The sequence below is a fragment of the Perognathus longimembris genome, chromosome 12, assembly GCF_023159225.1.
Source record: "Perognathus longimembris pacificus isolate PPM17 chromosome 12, ASM2315922v1, whole genome shotgun sequence".
Lineage (NCBI taxonomy): Eukaryota > Metazoa > Chordata > Mammalia > Rodentia > Heteromyidae > Perognathus > Perognathus longimembris.
This window is the reverse complement of record NC_063172.1, coordinates 26,088,537-26,110,183: the sequence shown is the minus strand read 5'-3', so window position 1 is coordinate 26,110,183 and position 21,647 is coordinate 26,088,537. Positions and strand designations below refer to the sequence as shown.

The window sequence follows — 21,647 nt, the reverse complement described above, 5'->3', positions numbered from 1 at the left end:
TGCTTAATTTGGACTGGAGTTAAGGGAAATCACAGAAGGTAGAAGACTTCTCTGGGGAAATTTCTTTGACCGGGAAGCCTGAAAGATAAATAGGATTTTACAGGTAAAGAAAGAACTAAGTCTGTTTTCCTGGATTATAGTCACTTCTTAGACCAGAGTTTCCCACCTTACTGTAGAAGCATAAGCAAAACATATAATATGGAGCCATTTCAGCCAAATTTAATGAGGAAAGCATGTTTAATCTGCATCATTCTTTTCTAATAGAAAGTTTTGTATCAACTAGACAGATTGTTCCTGAAAGGCATCTTTAACACTGAGTACTTTACGTGAGAGTCAATTGATTTTGAGGTGCTTAGTCTGGTTCCTAAATTGTCCACTTTGCACACAATTTTAACTGTTTACTAAATGTTCTGAGCTAGGAATAGAACTTCAAGCAGCAGCTCACTTATTCCCAATCTAGGTGATGTTTGACCTGGATCTGTATAACACAATATTCTCCAAGAGCTCTGTTTATCCAATTGCTGTTTAAAATCACGAAATCTGTAATGCTTCATCAGTATCTTCATTCTTCTCTTTTATCTTTGCTGTTTAACAACCTTGGACAACTTTGCTAATCTTTTGTCTTCATATCTAATGATAAATAATGGTGCTACAAGTTGTTATATACCTATAAAAATATTTTTATTTGCATCATCATGGTATCAAGTAATATAAACAATGTATGTCCATTTCTAGCCAAACAAAACAACCCTTAGTCCAACACAATGGTAATCTTTAGTGAAGTGAGTACAGGAAATCCAACCAGTAAAGATAAAGAAGGAAAAAGTAGAAACTAGACATATTTGTGTTTAAGGAATCCTAGATTCCCTAAATACCTATTCTTATTCTTCTAGTCTGACTAGAAGAATACTAGGGGTGGGTGGAATAAATGAATAATTAATGTAAGGAGTAAATGAATACTGAGTAAAAGAACAGTAAATGAGTGATAAATGAATAAGACAAAATTCAGAGGAACACATTTTATAGAAACTGCATGATACTACTGGCACTCGTACCTAAAACAGATGACTTTTATGTTTTACTGTGTATTTGTGCATAATGATTACACCCACAAAAAAAAATCTCAAAGTCCTATCAATCTCACAATGCTATAAGAAGTTGCTAAGTGATATTTACCTACCATTCCAAGAGAATTATAAAAGAAATGTTCTTGTTCTTTTCTCTGAATATCTGAGAACATTGCCATGTACTATTTGTATAAGTTTATCACTATGGAATATGAGATATATAAACAGATATATGTTTCATTATGGTTTCTGCTCATAAGTTCCTCTCCTAGTCATACCATAAAAACTAAAACTTCCCTTCCTCAAAGCAAGTCATAGAAATTTGAATTTATCCAGGCATTGGAATTAGTCCATAAGAAATTGTATGACCTACCTTGTCTAATAACTAAGACTTTCTATTTTGAAAGTTATCTTGACTCATTCCTGGAAGGAAGGAATACTGAAGTATTTTAACAGGCTGAGCCAGTTGTATCTCTCTACCCAATATATCACGTTTTGACATTATTGTCCCTATTTCAGCTATGGATATGCAATGAAGTTTCCACTAAAAACTCAAAAGAGGGTTGGTCTCTGGTGGTTCACATATGTAATCTTAGTTACTGAAGAGGTTGAGATCTGTGGGTCATGACTTGCAGCTAGCCTGGGCAGGAAAATCTGCAGAACAATCTCCAATTTTCCAATTGGAAAATATTCAGTTCACCAAAAAGCCAGAAGTAGAGCTTCGGTTCAAGTGGTAGCACACTAGCCTTGAGCAAAAAAGCTCAGGGAGAGTGTTCAGGCTTTGAGTTCTAGCCCCAGGACTGGCAAATCAAAGCAAAAGACAGAGAGCTCCCAGATATCTGAACACATGGCTCCTGCAGATTGCCACACTTGAAAGGGGCACAGAAATTTTTGAGCATCTTCTATACCTATGCATCTCTATCTGTGGCCTTTGTAAGAAATCAGTAAAGTTAGTGTTTCCCTATATTTTGTAACCTGTTGCTGGAGCACATTCATCCAACCTGAGGAGAGAGTTATGTGACACCCCCTCCCCAGTTTATAGCACAGGTTAAGAAACATGGGGCCTGTGATTGGCATCTGAAATAGCAATTGAGGGGAGTCTTGAATACTGGGCCCTCAACTTGTGGGATATGGCACTACCTCCCGGTGATGTTGGAATCGAGTATAGTTAGAGGATATCTAGCTGGTGTCTACTGTTGTAGAGTTGACTTCTGACTTTCTGGTATGAAGAAGTTATCAGACATTTCGGAGCCACTGAATATGCTCACTGAAGTTGTGAGCATATTTCAAGTTGAGTTGGGTTTCCTTCTGTGTCCTCAGCATCACAAAACCACTGCATTTGTTACAATAGTGTAACAGTATACTGGAGCCAGAAGTTGGTCAAGTAAGGTTGTCATGCTGCTACCAACTACCCTTGAGAAGGTGGGGTGAAAAAAGAGAAGCTCTCAGAAGAAGCCCAAACCTTTCCTATATGGAGTTATAAAACAAGCATTTATAGTGATTATTGTGATCAGGGCAAAGAGAGATTCTCCCATTTTCAATTTCTTTCACCTTCGTCTACTGAATATCCTTTGACATGCAGCTAGGGTATCCCTTTTCTTATGAAGTCTCCTTTGTAAACTAGTCGTTCCTTATTTTATGTCACTGAGGTGCCTAGAATTTCTCACGAGTATACTACTACATGGTGTTTATTCACAGCTGATATCCTCCCTACCACCATCAGAGTCTAAGATTTCTGTGGGCCAAACTCATGTTGTATGCATTTACCTACAGATCCTTAAGAAGAGTCTAGCAAATATCTGAGTGAATGGGGAAAGAAAGAAGTGTGAAGGCCACCAGTAGTAGGAAGGAAAGTATCAGAATAACTAGACATAATAGTATTTCATGGAGTTGTCTTTTCCCTGGTCCTCAGTAAGCTTCTTTGTAGTCAATCTGTAGTCTAGTCATTGTCTTTCTTTCTAGTTAATCTGTAGTTCTTTTATCATCGGATTGTGTTTAATCTTTTTTATTGTTGATGGTGGTGGTTGTGGGGCTTGAACTCAGAGCCTGGGTGGGCACTTTCTCTGGGCTGTTTTACTGAACGCTACAGCTCTACCACTTTAAGCCACAGTCCCACTTCGAGCCTCAGTACCACTTCTGCCACTTCTGGTTTTTCTGGTGGTTAATTGGAGATAAGAGTCTCACAGACTTTTCCTGCTCAGGCTGGCTTTGAACCACAATCCTCACATCTCAGCCTCATGAGCTTTGTGCTTAATCTTATCAGTGAAGTAAATTGCTTTCTTTTTATATATTTTTAAATTTCCTTTTAAAATTATATATCATATGAATATTTAAAAACTTATATAGCAGATATATAAAAGATCTGGGCATTCTTTGTCTAAACCTTTGGATTATTTTTATCCAAAATATGTGGTTTGTAATAATCTTGTTTTATTTAGAAGTATACATTCCAAGATAACCCAATCACCAATAAATTACAAATATTATTAATAGGTTATCCTCTCTGTAGATTGAGTTGTTAATTTTTTAACCTGAAATCACAACCACACATATTCCTAAAACTTCTTAGAAATACTTGTTAAGAGTTTAAGATTCATGGGAATAGCTAAATGAAGATTTGCATAACTATACCATTATAATAAAGCAGAACTACCATGCTACAGTTCTTTGTTGGGTTCTCATAGGCTATGTTGCTTAGCAGGTCAGACTTTAACTTTTTTTTTTTTTTTTGGCCAGTCCTGGGCCTTGGACTCAGGGCCTGAGCACTGTCCCTGGCTTCTTCCCGCTCAAGGCTAGCACTCTGCCACTTGAGCCACAGCGCCACTTCTGGCCATTTTCTGTATATGTGGTGCTGGGGAATCGAACCTAGGGCCTCATGTATACGAGGCAAGCACTCTAGCCACTAGGCCATATCCCCAGCCCCAGGTCAGACTTTAAGTTGAATCAAAAGACCTAGATTCAAGTTCTGGCTTAAACATGTGACACTAGACAAATTATAATACTGTGCATTGAACTTTATGGTTTTATTCCTGGCTTCATTTCTTAATAACTGGCACTTCACTTTTTAAAAGTTATACTGTTAATAATCATATTTCCCTTATAGTGGTGTGTTTATTAAATGAGTTCATGTACTAATACTTACAGTTGTTTAGAAAAAAAGGCCTCGGATATAGTGAGATGTGTGTGTATTATTCCACTAGAGTGGAAGCCCATAACAACAGGAATTTCTTTACATTGTATTTCCTTTTGCATCCTCCAGTGACCAGAACAGTGCCTGTCATATGGTAAGCACTCAACAAATACGTATTTTCTCATCTATAAAATGGAAGTAATGATAAGAACTGCCTTAAGGAGCATTTATATTAAATGAATTATTGTATATGAAGGACATAAAGTTAGCTATTAGCATTATTAATATATAGTACCATAATTAAGATTATTAAATTCAAATATTTGGCTTTCCTCTATGTAGCCTAACTATTGCCTTTATGACTCATTATCTTGATCTTTAGGTTTTTTGACTCTTCATTCCTCAGTCAAATCATATTGTGATGGTTTAACTTAATCAGTAAATTCACTTGCTTACTTCCATGAACATATTCGCATGGAAATAAAGGGCAATAACATCACAAATCTTATTGCAGAAATGAAAAATCTGGTCATTCCACCTTCTTTTGTCTTCTTATACTTGCCTTTGACTTCTTTGACTTCTGTGAGTTTCGTATTAATTAGCTACTGAAGTCTAACATCTAAGCCTAACATCTGCTCCTGACTTTGAAACTGTTATGAGTTAAACCTGAGAAATGCTTTTAAAAACAGAAATCATAAGTTTGCATTTTTTTCTACCACACTGACATAACTATAAAAGGAAAAAATGATTGTATCATATATTTCACAGATCATATTCTAGTCATGTGGGTATGCAATATTGGTGTGTTTTATAAGCAAGGCAAATAAAAATTTAATACTGGTAAATAGAATAAGCATTATGATTATAAAGACATTGTCAATATCACAGATTAAGAAAGTTAATGTATGGTTATAATTATATCTATATCTCTGTCTTAAGTGTCATACTTACCTTTCTTTTATGTAAGCGGATGAGTTATGTATACAGGGCACTAACTTGAAATCAGACCATTTGAGTTTTTGAGTTGTGCTCTGCCACTTTCTTATTAAGCAAGCCATTTAGATACCAAAGAGTCTTTTTTGGCTCTGGACCCAATCTCCAGTATGCCCCCTTCCCACCCTGTAAAAAAAGAAAGGATGGAATTCTAAATGTCCTCAGTAAGGTCAGAGAAGTCCCCAACTTATCATTCAAGTCTGTGGTCTGCACTGTGGTCTCTCTGTGTGTCAATACTCTTCCCTTAAACCTTTCCCCAACTAATTTTTCTCCTTCTTCCTCTTTAGTTCTCTCTGCTCCTTAAGCCATTCTTCTCTCATTCACCTGCATAACATAAGGGCCTATTCAAAATTATATAAACATACAATACATATATAAACATTCTGAACATATATGAGACAAATGATACTGATGTAAAACGGACTAACTTCCCTGTGCAGGGTCACTGACAGCCTAGCAACCCAGTATGGCCACTTGATTTGCTTCTCCTACTGTCCTCAATCTCTGGAAGAAACCAACTTAGCCCTTTGCAGAGGGACTTTCAGCTGCCACTGTGATGATCCAAGGTGCCCAAAGTTTCCCACAAGCCCTGAGCCACTTTATTTGCTTAGGAATTCTTTCTTCTTTGATACTTCTTTCCTCTTAGGAAGTTAGGAATGATCTATCAAAATTTCTGAAAGGGGGCTGGGAATGTGGCTTAGTGGTAGAGTGCTTGCCTAGCATGCATGAAGCCCTGGGTTCAATTCCTCAGCACCACATAAACAGAAAAAGCCAGAAGTGGAGCTGTGGTTCTAGTGGTAGAGTGCTAGCCTTGAGCAAAAGGAAGCCAAGGACAGTGCTCAAACCCTGAGTTCAAGCCCCAGGACTGGCAAAAAAAAAAAAAAAAAATTCTGAAAGTCTGCTGACAGAGTAACTTTTGCATTAGGAGAATTTGACTGGAAAAAATCATGCATTTGCCCAAGTATAACTGGATATGTATGGCAATGACTTATTTCCCTCATTATCCTTTTTTCATTCTGGCAAATATCTGATAAAAATAAAATAAAATAAATATATATTTCAGCCACTGATGGCATTCATTCTGAGAAGAGCAAACACATGTCTTACTCTTCTGAATTTCCTCTTATATAAAAAAGTGTTTTACTTTATTACATTCATGTTTTTCAAACTTTTTTTGACAGTGAGAAACACATTTTAAATACTGTCATTACACATGTGTTCACATACAGACATGCATAGCCATGAAAAGTGTAGCAATTGATGTACTACCCGAATTCTGATTCATTCATCTTATTCTTTAAAAAATGCAGATCAAAACCTAGTAAGTTATTTTCATAATTCACTAAAAATTATTACTCATAGTTCAAAAACCATTAGGTGGCTTTCACTGTATTCAATTTTCCAAAATTTTTATTCTCTTTATTCTTTTAATGAAAGACATTCAATTTTTAAAAAGTTTGTATTCTCTGGATGAAAGTGATATGTTATAGTATTTTCAAAAGTACTTCTGGCATTATCATATTTTATCAATGTTCTTTTGAAATTCTGATATTGGCAAGGAGAATAAAGAATAGGAAATTATACTGAGAGTTATAGGAAAATTATCAAGATAAAAGTGTGTCAGATAAATAGAAGTATAAAACTGAAGTCTAAATAACCAAAACTTATTTTTTGTTAAAATGGTACTACCATGTATGCTGAAAGTTTTTTAATGTTTAGAAACATCTGGAAGGATGATTAGTGTCGTGCATTTTTTATATCTCCTGAATTGTTCACCTCCCACCATCCTGACCTCTGTGCTATGCCATGGTGGGGTCACAGCCTCTGCACTGCCATTTTTCTCTACCTCAACTTCTTCAACCATCAGACATTTCTTGTAGTGAGATGTCCTCAGAACCTTTCGAAATTGCAGTGTGTTCCATACCCCCTGACTTTATTTGCATCCACCACCCCTCCCACCCCTCTTAAAACTGTCACTTCTTGATTTATTCTCTCTGTCACACACACACACACACACACACACACACACACACACACAATGTAATTCCATGACAACAGAATTTTAGCTGCTTTGATCACTGTTATAAACATCTACAAAGGTTTCTGGTATATACTAGGAATTTGATTAATTAGTATTAATTGAATGAGTATTTTTTTTTTTTTTTTGGCCAGTCCTGGGCCTTGGACTCAGGGCCTGAGCACTGTCCCTGGCTTCTTCCCGCTCAAGGCGCTATAGCACTCTGCCACTTGAGCCACAGCGCCACTTCTGGCCGTTTTCTGTATATGTGGTGCTGGGGAATCGAACCTAGGGCCTCGTGTATCCGAGGCAGGCACTCTTGCCACTAGGCTATATCCCCAGCACCTTGAATGAGTATTTTAATATTCCAGTATATCAAGACGTGTGTGTGTTTGTGTGTGTGTGTGTTTAAAACTGGAAAGTTAAATGACTTGCCTGAGGTTCCAAAAATGTGAGGTTAAGGACTCTTCAGACTTCTAATAGTGGAATCAGTTGCTTTGTGCTCTGGTTCCTTTGCAGTTTACAAATACATCATGTTACTTTGTAAATTTCTTTGTTCTAGTATGTCTGTATTACTTCCAAATTTATGTTAAAAAGATATAACCTTTTACTCAGATGTAAGGTCCAGTGGTGTCTGTCTTTATTATTCTAAGCAACATGAGTGGCTTACTGTTTTGCATTAAGAATTCCTAAAATTTAACCGAAACTTGGGAGGGGTGGTCCTCCAGTGTTTGGTTTGGTTTGTTTTGGTACTAGATTTTTTTTTTTGTAAAAACTTCTTTTTGATGATTTGTTTTAAATAAGGAAAGACAAAACATTAAAGCAGGCTTTCTTGAAACCTGATAAATCTGTAAACCCTCTGTTTAGCATTTCCTGCCTTTGCGTGGAGTGATGACAAACTGCTAAGTGAACCTGCGGGAAGGGCAGGTGGCCAGCAGAACTGTTCCTGACTTGCTAACAATCTGTGATGCCCCCAGCTCCTAATACCTAATTACTCATCCTCCTCTGGCCCTCGCTTCCGAAAGGAGGAAACCGCACTAGCCACTGGGGTTTCGCAGGCCCGAGCCTGAGGGTGAGCGCGCCCGAGACCTGCCAGCCCTGCGGGGGGGCGCCGCCTCCCGCCTGGGCACCGATTGGCGGGCGCAGCCTCAGCAGCATCTCCCGGCGAGGCGAGGGAGGGCGCGGAGACGTGCGGCTCCAGCCTCGGGGATCCTCAGCTCCCCAAGGCGAGACGCAGGACTTCCACAGCGAGCAGCTCGCCACTGCCGGGATCCCCTCGTCTGGACCTCTCCCCAACAAAGCGGTGGTCCGGCCGCCGCCGGGACAGCCGGGTCTTCTCCGGGCCGGAGCGCGAGGACCGGCGCAGGAATCCTAGCGTCCCGCCACACCAGCCCGGTTCCCGTCCCGTTGGCTCCGGACCCGCTGCGGTCTCCGCGCCCCAGCCGCCAAGACGCCTCGTATCTTGTACCGCGGGAAAAGCGGGTCGTCGTCCAAGATGGGCCGGCAGGGCTTGGGGGGCGCCGGCGCTGCGGGGCGCTCCATGCAGCGCTCCCCGAGCGGGAGCAGCCTCTCGGCCTCCTTCGAGGCACTGGCCGGCTACTTTCCCTGCATGAACTCCCTCGAGGAGGAAGAAGGTGGTGAGATCCCCGACCCCCTTTGTTGCTATGTCTTTATCGTGTATGTAGATCATGGGCCGGGGCTGGTTACCCACAGACAACTCTTAGAATAGCGGGGACCGAGACCCCTCGCGCGCTCCCGGGACGCAGGAAGCCCTGTTGATGGGTTTGGGGGGAGCTCCACTGGCGCTCTCTTGGCAAGTGGCCGTCCTGTGAACTTAATGAGCAAGGGCTGGGAAGTTAGGTAAATGAGTAGATTAGCGGGAGGCCAGGCTGCGCCTCCCGGGTGGCCCAAGCTGAGTTGGCGCTTGTTTACTCTAGGTTAGCATTTAATCTGGAGAACCCGAGTGCTTAAAAGCCAAAGGCACTGCAGCTGTAGAACTTTGAAAGAGACTTCTCAGTCTGTGGCCACCGAGATCTGAATAAGGGACGGGCCAAGGAGTTGTCAGGTGGGGGCAGGTAGAGTAAACTGTGCCTTGGACACTGGGAGCTGGTTTACAAGGCTGATTGCTGGATGGCTATCTGTGGCGTTCCAATAATGCCACTGTAATTGAGCTAATGGGAGGAGGACCTGCTGGGTTAAACTTTATTAGACTACTGAAAAAAGTTTTGTCAAACAGAACATGTGGGTTCCTCCTGAAGAGAATTAGGCTATAAGACGTAACAACTAACACTGAAAATACAACTTGTAAAATGAAATTAATGACATCCTTGAAAATGCTGTTGGTTCATATATGAGTTACAAACTGGCATCCACCGTTAGGAATATATCCAGAGTAGTTCAGTTATATGATATTAGCCCTATTGTTGACTATGATTTGTTTTTATTTTATTCTGAGACAATGATGTCTTAAGAAGTCTGTACTAGCTCTAGTTTAGAAGGCATTGTCAAGGGGCTTTAAAAACAGGTGGAAATTAATTTTTTTCTTATTTTCTCTGGTGAGAGGCAGAGAAGATGGAGGATTCAAATATTAATATGTCTAGAAAGTGCTCTTCAAACTAATTTATTAACTAATTCATAGCTATGGTTGCAATATTTTGATACAAATAGATATAAATTCAATAGTAGAGTACTCCTCTGTGTAAACAAGACTTAACTTTCATACTAGTCTTTTTCTAGTTTATCTTCTATAAATAAATACCTAAAATTCTAGGAAATATATAAACAAGTCCAAAATTGAAAAATAAAATTGGATAAATGGGCAATCATAATTGTAATTAAAATTTCTAGGCATTGTTTTAAGATCTTAGCCTGTAACAATCTTACTGCCTCCAGTTTATAAATAAGGAAACTGAGCCAAGAAAAGGTTCAGAAACTTGCCACCATACTGAGCAATGGAGTTTGCATTTGAACCCAGGCAGTCACCAACACAATCTATGTATTCAACTCCTGTGCTATGGATTATTATGATGTGTGAATACATGGCCCATAGTAACTAAGTAATTGATGGAGCTAGAAATCAAGCTTAGATATACCAGAAAATACATATGTTGGAATAAAACATTATTACTCATTTCTCAACTTCTAATTTTTACAAGTATTTGGTCTTGAGTTTGCCTCATAGCAGCTATTATCAAGTTAAAAATAAGATGTTAGATTTACAAAGTCTAAAAAGCCTTTTGGGGATAGTAAGTAAAACTTAAATAAGTGTGAAATTTTGTTTTCAAAATTCAAAGTACATTCACTTAACATTGGGTTTTACAGACTAATCCCAAAGGAAATTCCTGTACATACACATGGGCAGTTGGAACCGATTCCCACTCTGTGATATTGCACAATAATCACAAAAGTACCCTGTTTTGAGTTGCCAAGACAAAATGTTCTATAAGGAAGGTAGCATTTTTAAAGTGAATTATATACCTCTACTGGTAATGAGAGAGGAGGAACTCTACGTAAATGAGAGGTCTTTTCAAGGGCTTTATAAGGTTGTTTTGTGAGCAAGAAAAGAAATCTTAACTTTCCTGTTTAATTTCACAACACTCTTCACCTTTGAATGTCCTGAGACTTTCCAAGCTATTTCAAAACACCCTGCAGAGTTAGAAGAGTGAAAAACCACTGGCCTAGCAAAAATGCCTTTCTATGACTTTTCTTTTTCTGTTGAGACACCCACACAGGACACATGAAGGTCATGTGGATAACATACTTGCACATGTTTTTATAGTCATAACTGTGAAAGCCATTCTAATTTACAAAGGAACCAAATTCATCCTAACATGATATTTCACACTTGTTGAGAACAACTTATATAAAGAAAGTAGTTGTCTGCTAATAACTGTGATTTGGCTGAGTTTAATAATGAAAGAGAGAGCTTTTTCTTTGTCAACTTCTTTTCTTCTGTTTCTTTCCTCCTGCTCCTCGTCCTCTTCTATTCTTCTTACTATTCTACATCAGTAGTCTTAGAAGTCAGTAAAGACATCATTTTTCTCACTCATTTATTCAAAATAGTTACTGAGGATATTTGCTATCCTTATAGCTGAATTGAGTAGATATACTTCCTACCCTCTCTATAATAAAATGGAGATAGAGAATATCGATAGACAAAAGTGTAGTTATATCCAAGATAAGTGTTGCTTAACTAAAGTACAAATGCAGTGGGAAATTATAAGAATACCTGTTTTAGGAGTTAGAGAAGGATGCCTTTGGAAAGTGTGCATTAGGAAACATGACCACAGTTTCTTACTATCTGATATCAGTGGCTTCCTACATACCTTTCAAGACTGTTTGCCCAGATTCCATAGCTAGTACCTGTCATATTATCTAAGTCCATCATCTAAGTCTGGAGTTTATAATCCTAACTACAGAGTTTTGTATATTATGTCTTCACAACATTGCATGTCCTTATGATATATCCAGTAGCCTGGAAAACCAAGTATAATAACTAGTTACCATTCATTGTATACCCTCTAAGTGCCACAGATTTTATGGTAAATCTTTGAGGAAGTTGTTGTTTTCCTCATTTTATGCATGTGAAAATAGAGGCTCAAAGAAGTTAAACAACTTGCCTACAGTGGCAAACCTTGGTGGGGCTGACTTCAGTGAAGATGAAAAGGCATCCTTGAAGCCAACTAAGGTTGCTGAGTGACCTTTGTGGCATCTTTCATGTACTTACAAGTATTTTTTTATCCTTGTCCCTAGGGATATCCCAAATAGATGACCCCCAAATGGCTGAGTTTAATAATGACACTTTTTCTGTTTTTTCACAGTTTGTAAGTTATGTCTCTTTATTGATAGTTGAACCCTATGGGAAAGTAGTATTGTCTTCAATACATAAGTGACTTTGTCCCAACATTGAGTAGAATATTCTACACTAGCAGAATATCTGTGTGTGTTGGGTGTGTAAATGTGACAGACAGTTGTAAGAGAGAAGAAACTATTTCTAGAAAATGTTACCATCCTTAGCAGGAGAAGCAGCCTTACACCTTCCTGCCCATTGGTTCCAAGGACAAATAATCATGGCCACATAAAGCAGGGAAACGGCCATTTTCCTGATACTTGGAGAGTTTGGTTTCTCTTAATGTTACCTGTGTTACTGTGTCAGTGACTTTTTGTTAGGTACATGAGAATGAATTTGGATTTCCCAATTTTATGGCCTGCCACCTTTGGTTAAAATATAGCCTGACAGCCAGGCACTGGTGGCCAACATCTGTAATCCTAGCTACTCAGGAAGTTGAGATCTGAGGATTAAGATTCAAAGCTAGCCTAGGCAGGAAAGTCCCTGCAACTCTTATCTCCAATGAACCACTAGAAAACTGGAAGTGGCACTGTGGCTCAAAGTGGTAGAGCACTGACCTTGAGCTACAGAGCTCAAGGACAGCTCCCAGGCCCCGAGTTCATCTCACAACTGACAAAAAAAGATATATATGCATATGTATATGTACATATATATGTAAATATATATTCTTATATTTAAATACAGTTCTTTTAAATGCAGATATACTTGCACAGTTGGTATTCACTAAATGTCTATTAATAGTAAATATTTCTGCCGTTCTTTTCAAGCTAAAATGTCAATGTGATTTCTGTCCACCATATTTATATGTTAATATGCATATTTATATGTTATGCATTATATATGGTGTAAACTTCTAAGTGCAGGAATCAACATTTTTGCACTTCTTCAGAAAAGACAAATTTGAGAGCAGGACAGATGGTTATAAGCTAGTATGGATCTTTTTATAGGAGATCTTATTCTTCCTGGATTATGAGTATTATAATAAATTATTTCTAAATAAGTTTGTATCATAGTCAATAATAGCATAACCTTTTCATATCAGATTTATATTCAAGACAGATAAAGTAAAGCAGAAGATGTTGAAATTTTTTAAAATATAATGAATAGTTCCACATTACTTCTTTAATATAAGAATCAGAATCTTTCAGTGTTTAGTGTCCTTAAAGTAGTTTAAAACTTCAATATGAAAGTCAAATAAAGCCCCAGTTTGCTTTTATCCTTTGATAGGTTCACTAAATTCAAAACCAGTAATGGGATGGAGTTTCCCTATGGAGACATTTTATATATAATGACTTTCAAGAGAAACCCACTAGAATGTTGCAATGGCAGCACCCTATTCCTACTAAGGACTGTATTTTCATGAAAATGCTCTCTGCTGTGATCAAATGAGTCTTAATTATAGGTTCAACAAGATCTTCTGTATATTTATTCTATCTCATGTTATAGTGCATTTTTGTTATGTTTACTTGATACTGGGTTTTGAACTGAGATCTTAATATTTTATTGGGGAGGAGGAAGATTTCCCTACTACCATGTATTTATAATACTATTTGAACAAATGAAGAAAAAGCTAACAATATATCAAGTCCAGTTTGCAAGTATAATTTTTTAGCTGAAAGTAGGATTTGTTTTCATGTAAATAATGCTTTATGCAAAGATATTTTGCAAAAGCCATGAACAGAAGTTCCACTAGGGGGTTGGGTCATGGCTCAAGTGGTAGAGTGCCTGCTTAGCAAGGCTGAGGTCCTGAGTTCAAACCCCTGGACTTCCCAACCCCATGAAAGAGTGGATAACTGCTGTGTTTATACATCAATAAAAAACAAACTTTAAAAAATAAAAGAAGTTCCACCAGCTCTCACATGGGTCCATAAAAGGAGTCAGAAAGCTGGTGGGAAGCTATGAGCACTCTTGTCCACTTCCTACCATTCATTGCTCCTATCTCTGCATTGCCACCTCTTAGAGATCCCCACATGCATCTACTTTTGTCTGGATCATCATGAGCAAAGGAACTAAAACACCATTTATTGTGATTTAAATTTTATTAAATGAGACTAAACTGCAAGGAAAATTATTTTGGCTATTTGAACTAAAGAGATCTATAAGTGATCATTTATTGTATCCCTCATTCTCTTAAATCAGATGCCAGGAAAGTAACAACACCTATAAAAGTGTAAGACAAAAATTTTCAAGTTTAAAAAAATGTTTTTCAAGTTTTTATTTGAAGCAAACAAAAATATATTAATTGTCTAAATGTCGTCACAGTGTGCATTTTCTGCAAAAGAAATGCTTCCTTCCCAATTCTTCTCAATTCTCTTTCATCCTTCCCGTTCTCATGGACAGTCTGATGATTTGGGACCTCAGCTCATCTTTGAAGTCATCTGATAATTTCCCAGTCTGCTCTGTTTTCAGGATCTCTCTATCCCAGTCTCTTTTCTCTGCCTGTATTTCTTTCTTAAGTATCATCTTGATCTTGCCACTACTCTAAAACTTCAGTACATCAAAAACTTTAATACATCCTCATCTAAGCCTCCATACTCTATGTATCTAGGTTTTGTCCGTGATGTTCCTCTACACTTTATGTGAATCTGCCCACCATTGTCCTGCACACATTCTGTATGAGGTGAATTTAGGCAGAATTTCAAATAATGGTTTATTTATGCCTACTCCTGCAAACCAAGCAGTTACCTAATTTCTTTCTGCTTAGGTTCTTTGTTTTTATGTGAAATGTCTGTTCATCAAAGTATCTATCTTGGAGGTATACTGTAAATTAATGTTATTTTGTTCACTCTTCCCTTTTAAGGTATTTCAAATTTTTTGTACCTTTTCTGAATCGCTTATCTCTGTTGTTCAACACATGAGGCACTAGCCATCTGTGGCTATTGAAATTTAAATAAGCTAAAGTAACAGTTTTGTTCCCCAGTCACACAACCATATTTCAAGTGATCAGTAGCTATATGTGTTTTTACCTTATTGAACATTTTATTTTAGAGCATTTTTATCATTTGTGGAAAGTTCTGTGGAACAGTACAGCTGTAGTTATGCAGTGCCCCTTATATTGCACTTAGTACACATAATGCCTTAGATTATGTTCCTTTGTCTCATGTCTTACCTTACCTACTAAATAAAAAAATCATATAATTAGAAATTATATGATTTTATGTTGTTTATTTTTGTTGATTCCCACAGTACCTTACACATAGTAAGTACATTACAAATATGTGCAAGTCTGTATGTGAATGAATAGATGAATAAGTACCTTGCTGGTTGTATAAACCATGGAATGTAAAGAAGCTATTATTGCTGAAAGGGACAATAGTAACTATTCTTGCAGTTAGAGGGCTTGAATGTCATGCATTTTTTGCACTATGCTCAGGAATTGTGTATCTTTATCTCCTTACAAACTAGGAACACACTTTTCGATCAGATTCCAAATGAAACATGTGAAGTATGTGTTATTTAGGATGCCTAGTACAATAAAAAAATCAGTAGTTCTGACAATTTGGCAGAAAAAGTACTTGCCACTGGACACTGAATAGGTCACAGAATCTCTAGGAAGGCTGGAGAACCTGAGCTAGAAACTGGGAATGAAGCCAAACAGCACCGCAGAGCTAGTCCTGCACATATGCTCAACTGCTACTTGGCACCAGTCTCACTCCTACAATTCATATTCTGCCCAGCGCCCTCATGGGAGTGGAAGCCTGTGGGGTCACAGGCTTTTTCATGGCCTCAGTAGCTTAATAGCAAGATAGGTTTTAACTTCTCCAGTTGAAGGGTAGTTATTTTCTTAGAAATGCATTCAAAGGCTGCTGAGAGACATTAATAAACACCTAGTCTATAATATGAAATAATTGTAGTTAAAATAAAACATCTGGTAGGCTCAGATAATTACTTGGTTTTAGTTTTTAGCTTTTTTAAATAGTAGTTGTCACCAGGTGCCAGTGGCTCACACCTGTAATCCTAGCTACTCACAAGGCTGAGATCACGGTTCAAAGCCAGCCCAGGTAGTAAAGTCTGTGACTTTTATCTCCAATTAATCACCAAAAAAGATGGACATGAAGCTGTAACCCAAGTGGTTGAGCACTAGCTTTGAACAAAAGAAGCTCAGGGACAGCAGCACCCAGTCCTTGTGTTCAAGCCCCAGAACAGGTGCGCGCACATGTGCATGTGCACACACACACACACACACACACACACACAAATAGTAGTTGCCTATTTGGTTCTTCTTTGATCAGTGAGAATAAACAGAGAAGGAAGAATAAACCTATGGAACAAATATAAAGTAAATAATATAATTGTTATTTTTGTTCTTTTCTTCAGATTTGGCTGCCCAAATACATTCTCTTGGGTTTGCACATAGAATTTAATCAGTCCCTCAGACAGCTTTAAACTCAAACATTAAAATCTAGGACTTTGGAGGGACATGTACTTACATGTTCTAGCTCTTTCTTGCAGCCAGGTATAAATTTGAATGGCGCGATAACCTGTGCACATAACTACTAGTTATCCACTATGTCCAATTTAAATGAAAAGGTAATGTCAGGGCAACCAAAATTAAATTCCTACTAAAAAAGGTCATGATTAGGAAACTCAAAACAGATATTCATAGAAGTTATCAACCCTCCCTTGGTAAAAATGGCAAGAGTTGACAGTAGAGTATATTTCTTATCCACCTGACATTCAGTTTTCTGGAAGATGTTTCTCCTTTATTCTCCATGATTTGCACTGAAGAGCAAGCTCCATAGTTCTCATGGCCTGCTGCTTTTCAGTTCAGGCCTAGAAACTCAGTTGTTATTTTAGAGTCCAGGACAATTGTGTAAGGTAAAATAATGATTTGAGTTTTTTTTTCTATAACACCTTTAGTATTCTATAAGTTTTCTGTTCATTTGTTTGTAATCAGTTTTAAGTGTAACTGAGTCTGCCTGGCCCCATTTGTCCAGCAGGCTCCTCTGTTTGTGTGGCAAGGCCCTGGTGATTTATGCATATTTTTCTTCCTACAAGTTTAGGACAATTTCACATATCACTCCAGTCACTTTTCAAATAAGAATCTATATAACATTTTACAATTTTAAGGACTCTTTGAGATAGATTATATTACCTCATTCTCATTAGTCACTCCTTGTTAAAAACGTCTTATCTTCTGTGGCATAGGCTAGATATCCCAACCTTATACACAAGGAAGAGTGTTAGGATGATGTGATCGAAGTATATGATATGAGTGCCTGAACATACCACAATTAAGCCCTGAACGTTGTACAATTAATGTGCACTAATAATAATTCTGAACTTCAGACAGATAAGTTACCTTCCCCAAGTTTATAAATGCTTAAGTGGAAACACAACTCATATCATCTGATTCTAAGAATTTTACCTCAAAATATTTAACTGGAAAGATATGAAGAGATTGGTGGTGTTGCATATGCATTGAGAGAGAGGCAGGCACAGATATTGATCACTGGGTTGATGTATGAACAGGCCAGATCTAACAGTGAAGGAATAAAAAGCCAAAAGATAGGGTACATGACTCTCTCAGTTGTTTAGCATTGGATAAAGACTTGATTGTTTTCTTAATGGGCTTTCATTTGATTACTCTTAGTCCTGTAATAGCAGCATTAGAGAATAGAAGAAAATTCAATAAAATGACAAGTGCAAAAGAGCGGCAGAGAAAACCATGATTTCTTATATCTAAATGGGCTAGGAATACTAAAACCAATCTCACTTTTGTAAATAAAACAATAGACTGCTCATATCACCAATGATTCGTCGGCTTGGTTTTGTTTCTTTAAAAAAATCAATATTCATAATCACAGAAATTCAAAATGGGAAAAAGTGTATTCTAGTCTTTTAATACTGCCTCTCTGCTTAGTAAGTAAGTATAAGACACAAAGAAGTCAAAGACTTCTTCAACTCCATTGGGGGCAGGCAAATCCACAACTTTTCATAATGTATTCAATGCTGTTTGATTGCTTGGGCGTCATTTGATTACAACACTTTTTGGTGTGGGTAGGTCTACAGTGTCCTGCTGGGAGATTGAAATGCATATGTATATTATAGGGAGTAACTACATCTAGCACATTTGTTTCCATTTTTATCATAAGTATATGTTGTCACCATGCTCGTGAAGTCAGAAGTTAACAATGAAACTAGCTAGCATTTTCCCATTTTTCATGAGAGAACAAGAGAACATGAATGATTTGAATTTCAACACCTTCCATAGGACAATTTACTTTTAATTTATTTGGATGTGAAAGGAGAACGTAAAATGAGGTTTAAAATTACCATTGACTCTGGAATTAGAAATTCATTTCCAAAATGCTAAATAAATACGAAAGCCAGACTGCTCTGGAACAAACATGGGTTTAATTTCAAATCTCATCATTTCCAAGCTTTGTGACTTGGGCAGTTTTCTTATGCAGAAAATGATTCTTGCAGCATTGTTTTAAAGATTGGAGATAGGTGGATTTTTTTTTTTTAATCCAAAGTGTATCTGCATAGTTCTGAGTCAAGAAACAAGCTACTTAGGAAGCTGAGATCTGAGGATCATGGTTCAAAGCCAGCTCAGGCAGGAAAGTCCATAAGACTCTTATTACCAGTTAATCACCAGAAAAGTGGAAGTGATGCTGTGGCTCAAGGAATAGAGCGCTAGCCTTGAGCTGAAGAGCTCAGGGAAAGCACCCAGGCCCAGAGTTCAAGCCCCACTACCAACACACACAAAAAGAAAAACTATTAAGAAAAAGAAACAATAGCTCTGACCTTCCTTTGTTTTGACTTTAAATAATTAGATTTTTCCCCAACTTTAAACTTCTTGTTTATAAGAGAATAATTATTGTGTTATGGCAAATAAGTTGTGTTGTAGTAACAAAGAACTTTAGTGGCTCCACATACAAAACAATCATGTCTCATTCCTGCTATCTCCTGAGAATTATGCATGTGACTGAACTCAGGGACCCAGGCTGAGGGAAGCCTTTATTCTACACAAAAGAAGTAGTGCATGGCAAGTTGTACGCCAGCTATTAAATAGTCTGCCATGATATAACACCTGCTGGTTCACTCACATCTTAATGACCAAAGCAAGTCACCTGACCATGCCTAACTTCAGAAGTAGGGGGGAAATTGATATATTTTACTACCTCTAATGACTACTATGATGTATGGTCTCACGCAGCTCACTGTTATGTAGCTAGCCCCTGTATAACTTTCACAGACAGTGTAACCTTTGTTATTGAGAGAATAGTTTTATGTTAAGCTTTGAAACGGTTTTGAGAACCAACTGTTAATCCCTATTAGTTTCTTCTCCACTTGTTAATGCAGATCTTAGATTAGCCTAAAAGAATTTATCAGATTTTATTTAGTTTACACTTCCAGAAGTTTGGATTATGTTCATTAATAGTAGAAAGCCCTGACAAATGCAAAGTACATAAGCTTTTATATGCAGTGATAATAATTTACTCATGACAGTGGCTCCCAGTACCAAATGGGTAAATAAAGCCCCTTTTCATGTCTTGATAGAGATCTGTTTATAGAATGTTATGCTTACATGGTCACCGTGGTGGTTGGAAGAAGTAATAGAGGCAATTCTTACATTTAAATTTTGAGGTATGATGACTGCAAGGCAGAAGATAGTAATAGTAATTTGAAATTACTAGTGGTTGTTGAAAATAAAAAAAAGCCGTCAACAAAAGAGGAGCTTAGTTACTAAGGACCTCAGCGTTCTCATTGCCACAGTAAGGGAGTCAATAAATACATGGGCACACTGGATCCCAAGATTAGTTTCAGAAGGATCTGAGTCAATGATTCTAGAAGGCCTCTCCTTTTAAATGCCTTTTGAAATTCTTTAGTTGTAACACAAGTGGCTTTTCTAAATTATACTTACTGAAAAATAGTAATTTCAAATAAAATGCAAAGGCAATGCCTTACTAACTTTGATAAGTTTAGGTCTAAACTAAAACTTAAAGGTAGTTTTTAGAATCCATCAACCTGTTTCAATAAATCATTTCCCATAATGTATCAAGAAAATCCACACCAAAGTCCAGCAAGATTGTGAAGCCTGTCCTTAATAGTACAAAGACCAGTCTCCAAGTAGTAGCAGTGAGGACCTTTTCATTTTTGTTATCAAGCCATTCAAATAGTTTTCTTCTTGTCATATATTAGGAGAAAACACTCTTTAGTCTTAGATTTCATCAGGTGGCTTTCTTTGAAAACAAGGTACCAAGTAAATGAACCATGCAATTAAGCAGAGCAGAATTAACAAGGACACTTCTGTGTGCTGCCAACAGCCTGTGAGATTGAGCGATCCAAGAACTTGATTTTTACCTATAGGCCACTTCTCCACAAGTTTAAAATACCTTAAAAATCTTAAAGAGACTCAGAATTTATGGTATTAGTTTTTCTATTGCAGTGTAATAATTATCACAAATTTATCAGGTGAAAAGAACACCATTTATGAGTTCACAATTCTGTGTATCTAGCACAGTGTGACTGGGGATTTCTCTTTAGGATATCACAAATCTGCTGTCAAGGTGTATTGGGTCATTCAAGTTGATGGCAAATTTTGAGTCTTTGAAATTTTAGGCCTGAAGTCCTGTTTTTTCTTTTTGCTATTGCTCAGTGCTTGGTGATTGCTCTTTGATCTTCAAACCATCAAAGATACATAGAATCCTTCCTACTTTTCAGATCTCTCTGATTTCCAGTTCTTGAACTAACTAAAAAAGCACTCTGTTAAAAAGACTTTCCTGGTTATCCTAGGCTCACTAATATAATCTCCCTATGTTTTAACCAACTGGTTAGCTACTTTAATTACATCTGCAAAATGACTTTTACCAGGTAAAGTAACAACATCATGGGGACCATCTTCAAATTCTCTCTTCCTCACTTACTTTATACAGACTTTCACAGTTAAATAGATCAATTTTTAGGTTGAATAACAGAAAATAATTTATTTGTGTTATGAAACATCTGCATTAAGTGACTCACCATAATGTGCTATATTTAGGCCTAATTACTTTTGTTGTATATGTGACCACAAAGGTTCTGTGCTGAAAAATGAATTTATAAATAAGTCAGATGTTTCAGATAATGCAACCTTTAAAAAGACAAGTTTTAAAGCTACTATAAGGGACCTCCATACATAGATGTAAAAAAATAAAATAAAAAATTTTAAAGCTACTAGGAATACTTATTAGCTAGAATTCTTTGTTTGACAATGAGTAGCTTATCTCCTCTATACTATTGTGATTTCAATCATACATTGACACACACTCAGACATTAGGGCTAAAACATGTCAAATTCATCCACATTGTTTCTGTGCTCTTTTCATAGAGGAGAAGCCAACAACTCAGAGTGGTATGTGACTCACAGAAGGCCACATCGCCAATAGCCAATAGTGGTTGTGGCTGGCCTACTTTTCTGTGTTTTTTTATCCCCTATCTGGCGAAATAGCAACATTATCATTAGTTGCATGTATCAGGCATTCTCTAAGCACTTTCGATGCTTACTTTCCTTCACCATCACCCCAGCCTATGAGGTACACATTATTATTATCACTTCACACATTGATAAAACTGAAACAAAGAGGGTAACTTGCTCAAATTCAC

The 21,647-nt window shown here is 37.4% G+C and overlaps 1 protein-coding gene across 39 annotated transcripts in view; it reads left to right on the top strand.

Annotated features, from left to right (window-relative positions):
* Window positions 1-21,647, top strand: part of Rims2 (regulating synaptic membrane exocytosis 2) — a 380,757-nt gene that overhangs the window by 347,412 nt on the left and 11,698 nt on the right. Inside the window, exon 1 of one of the 39 annotated variants that reach the window (XM_048358578.1) lies at window positions 8,421-8,841. The exons of 37 other annotated variants lie outside the window; for them this stretch is intronic. In XM_048358578.1, coding sequence (XP_048214535.1) covers window positions 8,703-8,841 — 139 coding nt within the window. In that variant the 5' untranslated portion in view covers window positions 8,421-8,702. Of the gene's footprint in view, window positions 1-8,420; window positions 8,845-21,647 lie in introns of those variants that run through there. One more of the 39 variants, XM_048358577.1, reaches the window with a different exon arrangement.